The sequence below is a fragment of the Netta rufina genome (genome assembly GCF_964035555.1).
Source record: "Netta rufina genome assembly, chromosome: 10".
Taxonomy (NCBI): domain Eukaryota; kingdom Metazoa; phylum Chordata; class Aves; order Anseriformes; family Anatidae; genus Netta; species Netta rufina.
Window position 1 is genome coordinate 12,840,944 of NC_140133.1, and position 18,244 is coordinate 12,859,187.

The 18,244-nt window shown below is 39.0% G+C and overlaps 1 protein-coding gene across 1 annotated transcript in view; it reads right to left on the reverse strand.

The window, feature by feature from the left end:
• The window catches only part of UROC1 (urocanate hydratase 1), a gene marked incomplete at both ends in the record, with an annotated part of 38,707 nt that extends 21,611 nt beyond the window's left edge, over positions 1-17,096 (reverse strand). The window contains 8 exons of the mRNA XM_084292613.1: positions 2,514-2,657; positions 3,114-3,180; positions 4,264-4,325; positions 5,004-5,132; positions 7,725-7,784; positions 8,871-8,964; positions 10,053-10,183; positions 16,971-17,096. Of these exons, the coding sequence (XP_084148739.1) occupies positions 2,514-2,657; positions 3,114-3,180; positions 4,264-4,325; positions 5,004-5,132; positions 7,725-7,784; positions 8,871-8,964; positions 10,053-10,183; positions 16,971-17,096 (813 nt within the window). The remainder of the gene's footprint in view (positions 1-2,513; positions 2,658-3,113; positions 3,181-4,263; positions 4,326-5,003; positions 5,133-7,724; positions 7,785-8,870; positions 8,965-10,052; positions 10,184-16,970) is intronic.
• Positions 17,097-18,244: the final 1,148 nt, after the last annotated feature.

Below are 18,244 nucleotides of genomic sequence, written 5' to 3' on the forward strand. Positions count from 1 at the left end.
TTATTCAACAAAAAAGTCAGGTGCCGTGGGGGACAGCTGCTTTGGGAATTATTTAAATCATCACAGGGGAAAAGGATATTAAATGGCCCATATGAATTACAGGAATGGGGTTCATTTAAAGCTCTGCATAATACAGATCAGATCTATTTAAATCTGTTACCACATCTTATATACTTTATTTCAAACCTCTCTGACAGTCTTGGAAAGTCTTTCAGACTTGCTGGCACACTCAAAACTAGCTTCCTTTGAACCATCTTTTCAAATATGGGATTTTTTTTTTTTTTTTTTTAACTCAGTTTTAAAAATTGCACAAACATGATGAGCTAATGTCACCTCCAGTGTAACCCTAGAGAGCTTAGCACAGCTCAGAGGAGATCATCTGGCCCTCCACACAGCTATTTCATAAAATTACAATCTGCTTCATGTCAAACAGAAGAGGTAAAAGACTTGCACCATTAATCCCTTCTGTCTGAGCTTCGGAAGCCCTGGCTGACAAAATGACATCTCTTGCACAATTCATCAATGCCATTTGCATAAATAGTTCCTTAAATAAATAATATGTACATATATATAGCTATCCACATGTGCTCCTGAGACTCATTTCCGACAAGGATCATCTCACAGGAGATAAAAACCAGGCGATATTCAGTCTCCTGAACAAAATCATCTGCAGCCGTGGAGATGAAAAGGACAAAGGACTGCTTTGAATAGCATTCACTGAAATCTCTCCTTTTGTATTCTAGCATTTGAAAGTTCATGATGACAGAGTCAAAGTCTGAACAAGATAACTTATTCAAAAGTAATTTATTCAATAATAAATTTGATCTTCATTCAATCTACCTGATGAGATCTCAAACACACGCAAAATTCATGTTGTGCTAAAAAAATATTTTTGCACCATCATTACAAAATAGATGAAATCCTAACTTTCTATGAGTAAGACTTCTGCTAGCCAGAGTGGGACAGATTTTCTGCATGCCACGTAGGCAGTCTGACCCATTATGTTTTGAACTTACAATTATTACAGGTTAGGTTGCAATATTCTTATCCTTGGGATTGCAGCAAGTGGCATGTCCATAGCAGAGGTCTGCCAGCTAATTCTTTTCATAAGCTACTTTGGCCGAGAAAGCTAAACTCCCACTCTAGTCTGCTCTGAAGTTATTTTCTGAAAATCTTCCTCTGAAGCAGTAGCAAGAGCTGATTACCTACCAATCAAAGAGCCCAATGCATTTTGGTCAGCTCATATCTGTTCCACTAAGAATGTTTCCCCAGTGTACTGAATTTAAAGGTTGTCAAGAAGAAATAAATGCATGGAAGGGTTTATTACTTCTCAATAGTCACTATCGTTAAAGAAATTCACTACCATTTTCACAGAATTGCAGAGCAACATTTTCAGTTAAAAACTATTGCAATGATTTTATAGTCCAGTCTTCTGATTTGTTGGAACAGAATTTTGTGATAAAAATAATAGCTGAAAATGCAAGTATTAGGAGACCCTAACATTACTTTGTTTATATAAAAATCTATTTTACTTGAAAACTATACTTATGAATACTTATCAAGACTTTGTTCAGGTTCAGCATCAGATATATGATACTTAGAGATATCTACGTATCCAGTGGATCCTACCATACACTATTCTAATCACTCAAACATTAGCAATCTTTGAATTACAGATCATTATTAGATTCTCTTTGTTTATGGAAGGAAACAGATAGGTAATTTTAACATATTTGGAACAGAAATATTACATCAGGATGGAAGACTCTCCAAAACAATATAAGCTGTGGGTGAGCTTCAGGGAACAGTGAAAATGATAGCACAGAACTTCTCCCCAACAGCATTTTCTCTTAGCAGAATTTACCTTTGTTGTCTACAAAGATAGACAGTCTACAACTGAAATTCTCATCAGTGCTTTTAATTACCCTCACCATTTTCATGCTGAAGCCAACTTTGAGTTTCCCAGTTTTACAAACTCTCGTTGACTTCAGAGAATCACAACACTAAGCACATTTGTTAGTCCCAACCTGGATGACTGAATCATACCACCATATTTAACAGGTATTTTCACTGCACCTGATAAGGGTGCCAGAGGAATTAAAGGTTAATTGTAATATAACTATCACTTTTTTAACCTGATAGACTTTTTGGCAAAAGAGGATATAGTTCCCATTGGAATTGCCTGTGGAAGTTATATCCTTTCACACATTCAGTGATGGTAGTTCAAGTGCTGAGTATGGCCTATCTAACAGAATCATTCTGCAGTATTTGTGAAGCAACTATAAGAAGTAACAGTTCATATCTTTACAGTACAACCCAGTGGGCAAACAGATAGAAGGTGGAATAGCAGTGAAAAATGCTCAGCAATGGAAAGACACACAGATCTTGGAAGGCAGTATCTTTTTTTGAGTTTGTCCTGACAGAGTTGATAGAGGAGCATATCTGATCAGGAGAATGAGCCTTCTAATGCAGCGCACGAAGACAAGATGACAACACAAGAGAATTGCTCTCACCTCTGCAATGATTCCCACACACCCAGCAATGACCGCAGCTTTTGCTTGAGCCCCACTCATCCCTCCAAGACCAGAAGTAACAAACACCTTTCCGGATAGGTCTTCTGCCTTCAAGTAGCGACGGCCTGCATTCAGCACTGTGAGCTACACACAACACAATATAGCAGTTATCAGGAGGTATTTCTTCAAGAGTCACCTCATATTTTTTCATTAAATTTTGGTCACATTTTCCCAATTAATTTCCATAGGTACCTGTAACACATGGATGTTTGCAAGCAGGACTGTTAAGGGGACTCACAGGCACTTATTTCCTACGTCCAACTGACATTCTGTTCCTTTTGGTCAATTCATACTTCATTTACTGTGGCTAGATGTGATCTCAGATTGAGACCTTGACAATAGATTCCTTCATGTCTGCTTTCTGGTTATGTCATGGACTGAGTAGAAGGACACTGCCTTTTTAAGGAGCAGGCAATGAGAATTTCTTTGGTAATCGGAACATCCTCTCACAGCAGTCCACACCACTCCAGTCACCAGCCACTGCAGGAGATACCCTCCTCCAATAGCTATCAACAAATAAATCTTTCCTTGATTTCTTACCACAGTCCCATGGACTATTCCCTGAGGTCCAATGTAGCAGTAGCTTCCTGCAGTCATCTGGCCGTACCTGGCAATATCAATGAAAACAATAACACCAGGAGTTACTCAGGCTGGAAGGAGGGCTGTGTACCTCTAAATATATTTCTAGTAAAACAAAAGCAAAACAAACAAAAGAAAGAAACATGTCAATCCCCTGTGTTTCTTTTTGATGCTAAAGGTCTGGCATTATTAAAATCCTAACTTAACTGACCTTCCTCATCTTCAATGCACAAACAGGCTTTCAGAAGATCATTTAACTCTTTAAATTATTGAGCTCCAAAATGTGTAGAACAAAAGAATTGAGTGTAAATTTTATTTTAGCTTTTAGCATAGCAACTAAGACACAAAAAGACTCCTTTTCCCATTTGAGCATATACCACTGGATTTTAGTGGCACTCCCACTTTTAAGTCACAATTGTTTTTTGAAGTTGTAACCCCAAAATCATTGTCCACATTCCTACAAAATCCCTGACAAAGCAACAGTGAACATACTCTGCTCATTCCCTTTCCTTTCCTCCAGCATTCTGGTCTATACACATCCAGCTCTCTCATAGCTTAAACTGGTTCTCTCCATCATACACAGCAGAATAACAATCCTGTGCTCATTGGCTAAATGAGCATTTAAAAAAAACGGATAAACAAACATGTCAAATATATTAAAAATATATAGCTTTCTACTTCAAAGCTCTTTCTTAGTGTAGAATTAACGGAAAACTTCATAACTTATGTGTTTTGTTTTTTTTTTTTTGGTTGGTTGGTTGGTTAGCTGTTTTTTTTGAAGATTGCAAAACAACCACTGCGAAGTGTAACTAGCCCAGGCTATAATTAGGTTATGATTATGGCTTCAGGGTGTAATTCAGCCAAGTCTTACACATAAACCTAATACTAACTCCTAGCAGACCTCAATGAAAACCTTATATATGTGGTTGAACATAACTCAAACTCCTAAGCAGTTGCACTTAAGTGTGCATTAATGCTTTGCAACATCAGGAGTTTATGCAGTGCAGTTGAAATCCACCTGTATTGGAAATTTTAACCAGTCACTGCTCAATGCCTGAGTTAAATTTTAAATAAATATTTTGTATATTTTAATAGTAAGGTATCTTCTTACATTGTTACTCCCAAAGCAAACATCTTCTCATATTCATCTCTGGTAGAATAGTTGGGAATAACCTAAGAAAACAATCAAAAAGACAATACAGATAAGCAAATTAAAGATTTAAGCAGATCTTTTTCACCACCTGAATTTTCCATGGTCAAACACAAAAAAAAAAATAATGAAAAACAGAAGTAGTAATTCAGGGGGTTTATTCCATGCATTCTAGTATTATACAAAATATATCTGATCTTTCCATCAGCATGGCTGTTATATAAATCTTAAAGAAAGCAGTTGTCTAGCCACAAAACCAGCCTACAGAGAGATGAATATTGAATAGCTCAAGAGGACAGGCAATGGACCAGCAGGCACATTTGTCTAGCTTGCCTTCTGAGCAAATCAGTCCAGGTATCTAAGCATTTGATGTAGGTCATCTGTTTGACTGTCGAGGACTTTCATGCCTTCCAAAATGAGTCTAGATTAATTGTTTTGATCAAGAATACGTATAGCTCAGGCTGAGTCAGAACATAAATCCTCTGACAAGGCAAGAATTGTTCCCTCCATCACTGCAGATCAGCCTGCTTGAGGTGAGAGTGACTGTACTGGAACAAATACTGTAGAATTTAGACCCCAGATTCTTTGGTGTGCTATTATAAGTTCAGGTAGCACGAACAATGTTTAATTCAGCAGAGACTTGAAAAATAAACCAAAGAGGAAAAAAAAAAAAGAAAAGAAAACAAGATGTTAACACCTACCATGCCATTAGTAATGATTAACCGAGGAGCATATCGATGGCTGGGAAAGAGTCCCAGAGGATGTCCACTGTACATTACTAATGTTTGCTCTTCAGTCATCTCTGACAAATACTGCATTACCAACCAGAACTGAAAGGGAAAGCAAGGAAAGTGATGGAATACGTTTCTATCTTGCATTATGTTTCTTCATGAAGCTGCTAAACCAAGTATGATGGCAGCCACAGAGATAATGAGGTGTATTCACATACAGAGTAACAGCCAGACATTTCAACACATTCTTGCTTTTAATAAAGTCCATTAAGAGACATCGCTCAGCAGGAAACATAAATCAACTGGCAAAGGTCTGAATAAGTTCCAGAGTAATTTCTGCAGTACAAACCCCAGAAATGCTTTGCTAGCTTCTCAGTGCATCATTTTTAAAGCCATTCTAATTTTATCTTGAGGTTAACCATTTGGACCTAGCAATTTTCTGGCAATCTTTCCAAAAGCAAGCTGTGAAATTTTCACTTAAAAAGAGATCAAAACACCCATGTATAATGTTGATCCTAACCTGATATGGTTAAATTCAACATCTTCTGGTTCTTGTCATCTCTTCAAGAGATCATCATTACAGTATGCACTTAATGAAATAATTTCTCAAAAAATAGCTTTCACTATGGACAATGAAGAGAGTCCTAGAGACACCCTGGAATCTAAATAAATGCATCTCAAATCTAACTGCATAATTCAACAGTTACTCTTGATCTGTGCCAAGAAGTAGACTCGATCATCTAAACTTTTATAAATTTAACTCACATCCATTATCATCTACTACAAAGCCCATTATATTCCATGGGAATTTTAGTATGAGCAACCAGGTCCAAGAAGAGCAGCTGCTAACTGCTGTTAACACATTTAACTTCTGTGGCTGCCTTTCACCCATATTAAAAGGGTACAGATTTGAAGCTAGTCCCTTCTAGCCCAGATAATTTCTAAGATGGGTTTAGCAAGTTAAGTTGGGCAGGAAATAACTACTTTTATGTTTGTTTGTTTGCTTTTCATTTAGTTTGTTTCATGAAAAGTTTTGAACTTGTCCCAGTACAGAACAGGTAACTAGCTGTGAAAACTTTAGCAGTCTGGGAAAAACTTGTAACAAAACCAGAAGCTGTGAGATACTTACTTGTATCTTTCAGTCAATGGAGAAATATCTAATAAGTAGGAAGGAAAAGGAAGATGGAGTCTGTATTTCCTAGCCTGCAGGCTTGCAGACAAGTGAGTAAGGGGAAATTTACCTCTGGTCATATTTTTCTCTTTAAAAGTCACTCAGTAGAAATGTGTGTGGATGACCAGCCTGTGTGGATGATATAAACCAAACCCAGCCTTTTCCCTAGGAATTTTGCAATGACAGATTTTCAGAAAGGATGTTGTTTTCAAGCCTCAGAGAACAAAATGTTCCATCATAACGGAATCATTCATGTGATTTGCTACTCTAAGCAAGCAAAAACAGAAAGGTTTTGTTTGCTGTGCTGTGAAACAACTGCAGGTCAGAGCTCTAACTTGGATGAGAACAAGAGAAGAGAAAATATTTCTGACTTTGGCAGAGCTTCTACTTCACCTTGCAGCCCAACATCCGTCTTAGCGATGTCAGCCCAAGCAATGCCACTATATGAACTGCTGGCACTGGGCATGCAAGAAATGCTGTAAAACTTTCGTGCAATGTGTTAACTGGCATAACTGACATTTATGAATTAACACAGTATAAAGAAATGGTGTGCATTGCCATAGTACCTTTACTGTAAAAAGGTACAGGTGATTATTCAACCTCAACAGCTACCTAAGACTTCCATTAAACTCCCATTTACCAGATCTGGAAACTGAACCATGATTTTTTCCTTAGCTACAGATAAAAATCACAAAGAAGAAAGACCACATCTCTCAGTCCTGTGCTACAGTGAGGAATCCATTTCTTTTTTCCTTAATGAGGAATATCATTTACAGATTAGTTTTGCTTGAAATTTTTAATAAGCATAAAGCGAGATTCAGATAAAGCCACAAATTTCTTCTCAAAATGTTTTTCACATGCATTTTGCAGTACTTGGATTAAAGCAAGTGTATTTAGTGCCACTTTTGGATGGACAATTATACCTTAAACATCTCAGTTCAGATTTCAGACAGGACTTCACCCACCTGCCATTACTATCAGAAGTTCAGAGTTAGGCCTGAAAATAAAGTGCACTATGACCAGCTAGCATGCAAATATTTTCAGCTCATCTGATTTTATTGGAAAAAGACTAAGGACTACACTTTCTTAAAGCCATATTGTTTGGGTTTTTTTTGTTTGTTTTGTTTTGTTTTTATTCCACTATACATTGCGCAAAAGTACTACAGAGAAGCAAGCAGAAGTTATACATTGTTTCCTAGAATTTATTCTGCCTCTAAAACTATCTGTGCAAAGTACAGGCACATACACATGCATTAGAGAAAGACAAAGAACTTTTACATCATCTTGATATGTTTAAAATACAGTATTTTTATTGGGTTGTCTGTGCTCTCCTTACTAAATAAAGCTCTCCCCATCTATGCAGTTCATAACTGGGCATTCCTCTATCCAGACAGGATGTTTTGGAGTATTGTGAGACAATGACTGCCAAGAATTATCACAAACTCTGCCTAAGCAGAATGTGCCTGCGGGACAGCGAAATGGGTTTAATGAAAGAAGCTGCAAAGCCAGCAGTGTCCTACCTGTGCCCAGTTGCTGAAGACCTGCCCATTTCCTCCATAAGTGACAAGCTCCTGGGGAAACTGAGAAAGACAATTTAACAATAATAACACAATTATTTTTCTGAAATGTTTCACAGGTATTTAAAAAAATAAAAATAAAAATAAAAATATCAGTAATAAATCCTTTCTATAGCTTCTATAGCTTATTGCACCAACACTATTAAAAACAGGGAATACCATCCAAAAGTTAATGGTTAAGCAAAAATAAATAAATAAATAAAATTATTTTTCAAAGTAAGCATTTATTATTGTTAAAATGACAATTTGGTGATACAGAATGCTAGAAAGTAATTCCTGGATTGCAGGTTCTTTAACATACATGCCAGTAAAATCCCTTAAACTGAGCCTGAGTGAGCTTACAGTTGCCACTAGCTTTTACAGCTGGAAGAGTCTAAGACCAGCAGGGCATTGCTGAACGGCCTCTCCCCTGCCATTTGTAGAACAGATGCATTACACTGGATAGTGCTTGTAAGAAGGGACTTAGTCCTGTAACCCTCTAGTAAATCTGTCCTTGGGGGCTAAATTTGACAAGCTACAGGAAATATCAACACCATTTTTTCAACATATATTGTAGAAGCAGTGCGCTAAGAGCTGAACTCTGCCTATCTCACAGATAGCAACCAATCTCCCGAAAATAGTGGGAGCTGGAGTGAGCCTTGTTAGTGCTGCAGAAGTCCTCATAGGTCTAAATTAGAACCCCCTGCGGAGAATGAAGAACTATGCACAGCACAAACCAAAAGAACTTAGCAAATAAGAACCACATTCAGAGGTATCAAAACCACCACAGAAAAAAGGTAGAATCACCTTTACTCCCTCACAAGGTTAGCCTCACAGAAATGATTGTTCTAGCACATCACTCTGCAAAGAGACTGCCTTAGCACTACTAAAATTGGCCTGCCTAGCTAACACAGCAGCCAGCACCACAGAATCAGCAAAAGGCTTCTGTACAGCTGAAATCCTATTCAATCCACTGAAGGAGCATCATTTGCACAAGGATTAATTCTACCTATATGCTTACATTATCCAATTTCTATGTTAGCAGGAAGGAACATAGAGATTTGTTTCTGTTCTATGAATCCAGCTTCCTTTATTATCACCGTAGCTTACCTGAGCCACTGAGGGATCCAGATTATTCATGATCATCAGCATAATGGCAGCAGCTGACTTGGTTTTGCAGGGATAGTCTTTGATGGGGTACGCTCTGAAATTGTATTCATCAGACGTCAGGAAACAAGCAAGGGACTCATAATGGTAGCAACAGCAACAAAACATGCCACAGAAATATCGCTGCATGCCAACACATCCCTTTGAATTACAGGTTTTTACTCAAGAGGGACTAAGAAAATAAAGGAAAAAGTGCAGAACTGATATGACATGCATCTTAACAAGCAAACCAGGTTTCAACTTTTAATCAGAAATAAGCAAAGAAAAAAAAAATAATGAAAGATTACATTCAGCTTATCATTTGCTGAATTCATTTATCACAACTGTTTATTAACATGGTAGCCACAAGCACTCATTGCTTTTCTACATGAATTTTTTGGTTCACACTTGCACTGGCCTCTATAACCCAATTGCCAGGCCAAGCAGCTCAGTCCTGCAATACCAAGGGAAAGAGCAATGGGAAAAATTGTCTTCAGGCTCATTAGCCCTTGTTATTTAAGATCCTATCTAAGAAAAAATGCCCAGCTTGAAATTTGGTTCCAAAGAAACTCTCAAACACCAAACTAGTTAGGAGAAATATGCAGTCCAGCTCTGCAATACCTTTCAGACTGTCTTCCAGTTGTTGTCCCCGTAGCTGATTTCTGCAAGAGCTGACCCCAGTCTAGTATGGACAGCACAGAAATATGTATGTCTGTGGAAATTAGAGTGCTTTCTAGTTGCTTGCTTTATTCAGATTTATGTACAGACATTAACCAGACCCCTGCTGGATGCAAAAAGGAATCAATCAGTCTAAAAAAAGCAGCTAGCCCCTGGCAGCCCTCTCCAAAACTGTTCTGCTTCACAAACATTAGCCCCATCAGCCCTATAATGAAGCGATGCTCCAAGATCAACAGGCACAGCATATTACAAACCAGGGTCAGATACAGGTTCCAAGGAAGGAGAAGAGAGAGAAAAAATAAAAAAGTACTGCCTCTCTTTTTAGCCCAGGAAGACTGGAAAATAACCAGCCTCTCACAGCAGGTCCCAGTGCCATCCACAGTGCTACCACTATTTAGAGTCAGTTCCGCAGGTGAAAGCTGGTAAGCAAATGGTAGCCAAATGCAGTGTGAACCCCTTAGTTCTTACCTCATCTCAATATCTGGAAAGAATCTATACATGTAGATATGGCCATACAGCCTGAGTTCTTCAGCAAATTCCAGCACCAACTTCTTTTGTATTTCAGGTGGGAAATAGCGCAAGGCATTACGCAAAGCAAGCTGCCAGGAAGAGAAAAAAAAATAGGTGAAAGAGAAATGGAGGTAGAGTGGGTGGCCCTGAATTTTAGTCAGCTGGAAAACTGCCCCAGCTATTACAGAGATTATTTAATTTAAAAGGCCAACCTCACACCAGGGGAGCTTCCATTCCTGCTTTCCCATTGAAATATTTCCATCTGCATCTTTCCTTGTAAACTCATTTGCTGCATGTATATAATGTTCCCCTTCCCTCCCACCCCCCAAATCTTTATGGAAAGACCTCAAAGATTCATGAAGTAGTGTTCAATCCTACAGACACTTGACACAGATGAATCCCTTCCTACAGTGCTAGGGGGCACTGAACTACCAAGAAAAACATTGTCCAGAAATCCTTATCCCGAGATCCTGAACTCTTAGAGGCACTGAAGACCTCACTATACTTTCTGTTAAGAAAGAAACCTTAGCCTTGAATTATGAGACAACAGATGAAGATATTCTTGGCCTAAGTTTTATTAAAGATTCACTACATTTAGCATACTAATGTATTACAGAGAGTGGTGGTTTACATTATTTTATTGAAGCTACACGTATCACTTCTACATTAGCTGAAGTGATTAGTAGTCATTGAATTAAATTCTGCAGATGATACTAAGTGGCTTATAGTCCCTATGGCCTTCAAAGACATCACCCATAGTTTGCAAAGTACAGTGTGTCTTTTTGGATGAAAGAAATCATAAATAAATCACCATCTTTAGTAACAGTCTGTTAGTTAAGTCATGTCTCTGTATTCCATGTCCCACTTGATTAAAACCATAATGAGAATAAAGACTTTGTAATCTTTAAAAAGCCAATTTCATGCAAAGATGCCAGAAGCTCTTATAAGTTCCCCAATAAATGAAAACACTATCCAAATGAATCTTAACTGAAGAGATTCACAACTCACATGGAATTTCACATCTTCATTAGGATGATATTTAAGGAGCTTTGGAAAGGATAGGAAGGGATCAAATTTGGTTTCTGATCTGATAACAGCCTAAAAACAACCAGGAAAGACCAGTTTTGGAGACTGCTGACTATAGCAAGGATAATTCATTGTAAAACCTGCTGTTGGAAGACCAGAGAGTTATGGAAGTATTTACTGAAAGAAGTGAAGGGGTTGCATATAGTACAGAAAATAAGTATCTAGAACAAAGACGCATAGAGCCATGCAGCCCGGGTATCTTTACTCTCCTTATTCATCTGGGAGGATAAAACATGTTGGTATAAAATCTGAAAAGCTCTACAAAGCCACCTTCTCAGCTTATTGACAAACCTCCTCATTTAACATGACTATACTGTGTCTCTTTTGGCTAGAGTTCTCCAGTACCTTCATCATCTGAGCATGTTGGTCTCACATACCTTAGAGCAGATGAAGTACAATGCCCCAAATCTACAAACACCTCATACTAGGATGTTCTTCTTGGTGTACTTGCTTCTGAACAGGAACATGGGTCAGACCCCTTCAGACCAGGGATGCTAAGCCTGCAAATGGGCTTTGCTATTCTACACAGAGAATGACAAGGGGTAAAATGCACTTAAGACAAGCAAACACAAATTCCACCTCCATATACTGCCTTATTTTCCAGCTAGATAAGCAGTCATTTTTCAAAAACAGGCTATTAAACACAAAAATCCCAGCTATATACACACTGTGACAAAATACGAGGGGACTTTCGAAGTCTCAGAGGCAAGCAGCCATCACAGGGGGCTCTACCTCTAAGAAATTCCTACAGTGAGAATGAAGTAAGCTGTACCCCTTGCAACAACAAAATCTAGTTCCACAAGAGGAAAAGAGTGATATGGTGAGGGAAGAAAAAAAAAAAAAAAAAAAAGTTACTGCATTTTTCTGCTACAGAAAACTATTAGGATGAAAGTGTTTTACTTGCATCCTGGCAAGGATCACCTAGCCTTTGATCAATATACTATTTTTATTATAATGAAAACGATGAGAAAATATTTTTATTTGCTCTAAAAATACAAGAAGGTAAAATATGTTTGGATTCTCAAATAAATTCACTTAGAGTGAGCCCCTGTACTGTTAGTGTTCCATGCTAGCAGAAGCCTGAATTTTGATGATGCAAACATTAATGAAACATGAACTTCAATGTTACATGAAGGGTGAGAAGGGCTCCTGGGTTGCACAGACAATAGAGAGCTGATCTTATAAAAGAAGACTAAGACTGTGGCTTGTTTAGCTTAACAGAACAAAGCTGACATTTGATTGCTGTCTTACTGCTGGATAAGTGTCAAAGCAGGAAGGAGCTTCAGGGAAATGCTGGGAGAAGAATAAATAGCTGTAAATTAGCCATGAAGAAATGTAGTCTTGAAATTCAAGGAATTTAAATAACGAATTCTGAAGCAGTCTCTCAATAGCAGTGCTGTGTCCCTTAAAATTGCTTAGATGGAGCCTGACTGCTTCATGAAAAAGCAATTGCCGTGTGCATCAGGGAGAATTTTGCATATTCATGATTGAGTCATAAACTGGATAACCTGAGAAAGGCATTTAAGGAACAAATTTAAATAGACTGATCATCAGGCTTTCATGGTAAGTCAATACAAGGCCATTATTCCTTAAGTTTTATTAAAACACCATACAAAATACTATTTTGACCTCTAAGATTAATTTTACCCATAACTGACACATTCCGCTCTGATATTAGACAGCATGCGTTTGATATTTAGGTGTTCCTGTTCATAGCTTCCTCAGACAGAAGCATGAGCTGCATTTGTCTGCTCAGTACCTCTGAAAAATCATGTTTGAGATCACTTATCTCAAAAAAAAAAAAAAAAAAACAAAAAAAAAACACACACAACATCACATTTCTGAAACTGATACGTTGCTTTTAAAAACCTACTGTGAATTTTTTGAGCTACTGATTCAGTCCAGCTCAGTGCAATGCAAACATCTGATGGAGAATCTTGTTCTTAGATCTAACAGGCAGAGGTAACATTTAATTTTTGTTCATAAACTCTAATCACTAGTAGAAGTTCCTTTTTTGGTTCTTGTTGGCATTTACACAGCAAACCAAGATCTTGCTGCCATTTAGTCAAGATTCAGTGACTTTCAATGTCAACTAAGTACTCCAAAGAAACCATGAAATCCTGCTCCAGTTTATCAACTGTTTTGCTGTGGGATTCTCTTGAGAAACCAAGTATACCAGCTTGTTACTCCATTGGTGTTTGTTAGAGAGCCACTGCCTCTCTGAGAATGGCATTCAGTCTCCTTTTCTAACACCTTGATCAAGACTTCCAATTTAAGGATCATGAGACAAAAACAAACAAACAAACAAACAAAAAAAAACACTAAGATTTGCAATCACCCTATTTACTGGGGCAAAATATTTCGCCCCATTTACTGGGGCAAAAGGGAAGCATGAAGAGAAGAAATGAGAACCATTCTTAGTTCTGCTTTTTCCCCACTAGAGATGTTGTTTGCCATCCAATCTTCTGTGTGATGACATCCAGGTCCAAAATCATTTGTGGTATTATTATCTAAACAAATGTAAAAGCAAAATTGTGATTGCATGTATTCTCACTCATAGGCCGTAGCTCAGATCAGCTGTTAGGAAGTAAACACAGCAATATCTGAGTAGCAGTTGCTATAAATGTCCCATTGGCTGGGAAAGTATGCCAAGATCTCTATCATCCAGACTTTCCAAAACAGAAGACACCAGGCTAGCCTTCCCAATCCATATACAAACATCCAAAAGCAGCCTAATTTCTAGGCATGTAAAGCAGCCATTAAGGACAAATGTCTTGCTTCTTCTCCAGAAAATTCAACAGGAACTTCAGGTACTATGCAACTTCACAGGCTCTGGTTTTCAGCTTTTTATACCAGGACATCACAAAGCAGCAAAGACCAGCTGCTCCCTGAGAGACAGGGAGACAAGAAGAATAAAACAGCCAACAGGACAGGCACCTCACCCACCATGGCCCAGGCCCATAATGCCCAAGGGAGGCAAGCAGGGCAGCCCAGGGCTGGCAGCCTGGTTCAAACAGGAGTCTAGGTCATCAGGCAAGGCCATGGTGATGTGCAGATCTCAGTGAAATCAGGAATGCAGGTCTGGACCAGATGATGGTTACCAGAAGGAGATACAGCTCAGAGATTATCAGAAGGTCCATAATGACAAGGCAGGCTCAAGGTCAAGTCATCCTACAGGTTGGGGTCCAGATCAGTTAGGCCCCTGGCTAGGCACAGGCAGACCCCCATGACAGAGCTCTAACATAAGCCAAATCTCCAATGTAAGTAAAATTAAGCTTAAATGGAGCCCCTAAGCCTATGGGCAGAGGGTGTGTGTGTGTGTGTAGCTCTCAGGTGAGGCTGGTTAGAGCCATCACAGCTTGTTAATTCCCTCAGGGCCCTGGGACAGAAACACAGGTGATAATACAGTCAGATAGCAGGTGATCGTGCTGGGGAGAAAGAAACTGTAATATGATTTGGCTCAAAGTTAGGGGAACTGCTACATGGATGAAGACGTGACGTTTTTTCTGATTCTAAGCAACACCAAAAAGTGTACATTCTTCCTAAATGGCACTGACTTTACTGGAACGTCAATGAGTATCAAGCATGCAATGCCCTTGTTTTGCAAAGGACACAGCACACGTAAGATTTTAGGGATATCTGCTTTGCAGCATATTTACACAAAGATACAGATGCTGAGAAACAGAAAACCAGAGTTTCCTCTTGCAGAGGGAAAGGGAGAGGATGTGGATGTTACAGGCCTCAGGCAAAGAATGCAGAAGGAAGAGGACTCAGGAAACATATAAACAAAAATCAGTTCTGAGAAATAGCTTGATTTATCCAAAGAGATTAAAGTTGATATGATAGGAGGAATTGTATATCTTTCAGCAAGCCCCAAAACACGCAGAACTTTATAAATCTTGCCTATAGGATTTCTGTTACAGTCACAAAAGGAAGCCTCAAAAAATTAAAAAAAAAAAAAAAAGGCACTACTACAGATCATTATTGTAAAAAAGGGTAACGTCAGAATGAAAGCATATGAAGAGAGGGACAGATCCTTACTGTGAGAAAATTAGCAGAGCATTATTAACTTCACTACTGTCAAAGCTTCCCATGAACACTTCAATTAGAAAATGAACGCGGTGTCATACATAATGACAAGCCTCACAATATGCTCAGCATTACACACTGCCAACAAAATCTGGAAGCCTGTCTCAAGACTTACGAACCACCTTGTAGACAGACAACCTTTTCCCAGCATGAAACACCTCTTAAAAAAGAGATTCGGCCTTTCAGATATAAAATAAATACCATCTGAGCCCCTAACCCTGTTAAGAGTTTAAGGTGGAGGATTAAGAGTAAAATAAATCAGAAAGGAAGCTTTTAAATTTTTAACAGGCTAATAAAAGACCCAGTCAGCATGACCTTTTATCACATGTGGTAGATAAGAAGGAGAGATGAGGGTACGATGTTAGACAGTAGACGGACCAAAAAAGCAGTCTACTGCTGTCTCCTTGAACACTTAAAGGAGGCAGGAAACAATTCCAGTTTCTGTATAGGAATGAGGGCTTTGTCATTACCAATCTTTCCCCAGGTAAAGAGTAAGGTTTGGCATTGTTTTGTGAGATACTATCTTCTCCCCTGTGATGTTGACTTCTCATGATAAAGCAAACTTCTCCTGGGGAAAGGAATAAAGTGGAGATGGTTGGCAACGTTCTACCATGCAGTGAAGCTCACCCCCTGCTCCTTTATCTCCACAGCTATCACCTCAGCTTCCTTCCACACACTCAGTAGCCACATTTCCATCTGTCTGAGCTGTCCCGGGCACAGACTGGATGCCTCTGCCATGAATGCTGCTGACATTGAAGTAAATCCTTTTTGGATATCTCACAGCTGTTCTTCCTCCTACCCCTTGGCTGGGCTCTCCTCTGCTTGTGGAAGTGGACTTTGAAAGAATTTCCATGCTGATGCCAATGAGGAACTCCCACGAGGGCAAGGAAGTTGCGTGTAACTTGCTAGTGGGGAATGAACTTCTGCATTCTGACCAGAAAGTCACATTGTAAGTTACATGTGATGAAGCAAAAGGCTTTCAAACTAAGAAACCAACCTTATCCCATCATGCATAAAATTCCTAAGGATGTCCACCCCTTGGACACTAATTTCTACTGCTTTTTTTTTTTTTTTAAATATATATATATGTCTCTAGCATGAAATAATTCAACAATTACTTTAGAGTGTGCACAGACTATTTAAACAAAAAGAGGCAGAAAAAGAATTACACAACTAAAGACAAATAATTAACTCAATCCCTTACAAGCTTGTCTAAATGCCAGGATGCTTCAGACTGCTGGTTAAACTAACTTATCTTTGGATCCCTATGCAAACATACAGATACATAGTTTGAACCATGATGGTGATTTGCCACATTTCATGTTAACTGTATTTGAGGGGATAGTATTCATTCCCATACATACGCAGCGTTTTTGCAGCAGCATTCATAATTTCATCTCCAAGGAACAATGCTGGATTGACAGCATTGAAGTCTAAGGACTCTTGTTTAGCTATTTAAAGTCATGCACAATGCTGTTGTGTGTCAAATTTCCCTCATATCAATCAATTTAGGGAGAAAGAGAAAGCAAGCATGCAGAAAAGTTTCCAGTATTTTGTCTCACTATTCATTACTGAAAATATAACACCAAAGAAATACATCTGCTGGCACTCAGAAGAGCATTTGAGGCGATCAGGTCTGCTGCTCCTAGCTGCATTTATCTGAAAGGAAGAGAAGTGAGGCCTTGTGAAACCCCACGTTACCTTTTTCTCCTGAGCAGTGAGATTAGGGGTTCTCACAGGTGCATGAGGTATTCCTTTCCTCCGACCTCTGTTTTCAGGCAAAGGGTTTAGAGGAAGGCCACGACAGATTTCCTTCAGGCTGGTCATAGTTGCTGAAGAAATACAAGGAGGAAAGGCAAAGCAAACTGGAGAGATGCAAGGAATGGAGACAAAGGGTGCAGGCAAACAAGATGCTAAGCGACTGAGATGTGCCACAACTCCGGGGCTATCTCCAAGAGGACAGCCCGTCCTCTGGCTTTTGCAATCAGGCCTGTGGAGCACAGAGGGCAGGCAGCACAGGTGACACACCTACCCCCTCTGTGCCATGCCATTGGCTCTCCTGTCCTCCTCCAAAATGAATGATTCACAGTTTTGCTGTTTGTTCTCTGGGTGCTTTGTCAGGTGGTACTGTGCTAAGCCACCAGAGCAGTCACTTTCCACATTATCTGGCTCCCCCAGCACCCCAGCAAAAGTCATGGTCTGGAGCATGAACCTTGCTTGAGACTTCAAGGATTGTGCTTTTACACTTCTATAGTTTAGGAGCTGACTAAAGCAAATCATCATTATTCACGTCATTGTTCATACACACTGTACAGCTAAGATGGGCATTCTCTGCCTGACACCTCTGGGTATGGGCTGTTCCTCAAATGTCATCAGGATGTCCTCTGGACAGCAGCAGCTGTCAATGATAACAGCAAAATGTCTCCCTTAGATTTTAGCTCCTCTTAGCTCACAGGCATGCCTGGGTTTTAGTAGTACTAAACTGAAAACATTAGCTCTGTTACTGCTTTCCTCAAGACAGGCAATAATAGGGAAGAGAAATTAAGGCTTTCAGTTTTAAGTCACTTTTATAACCCACAGTCAACAACAACTGGAAAGTCTTATGTTGTTGCCATCCAGACATCACTAGTAAATGAATATGCTTAACTTTGACTTTCCACTTAAAGAGCAACATGAACTTTGCTCCCCATTTTGAGTTGTTGTTTAAATTATACAGGAGCTTCTTGACCTTTATTACATCCACGGAACTACAACTCACGGCCAGGGAATTTTCTCAAGTGCCACAGTTTAAGCCTGATGAAATTATCTGGAAGAAACTTTTCAGTTTGTTACAAGCCTAAAACCTAGGAATAAAAAAAAATGCCACATTATTTTTTTCACAAAGGCAGCAATCAACAAGCAATGGCGACAAAGCACAATTATTAAATGACAGCATCTCATTAATGTCACACTGCCTGTAGCTCTAGGACATGCTG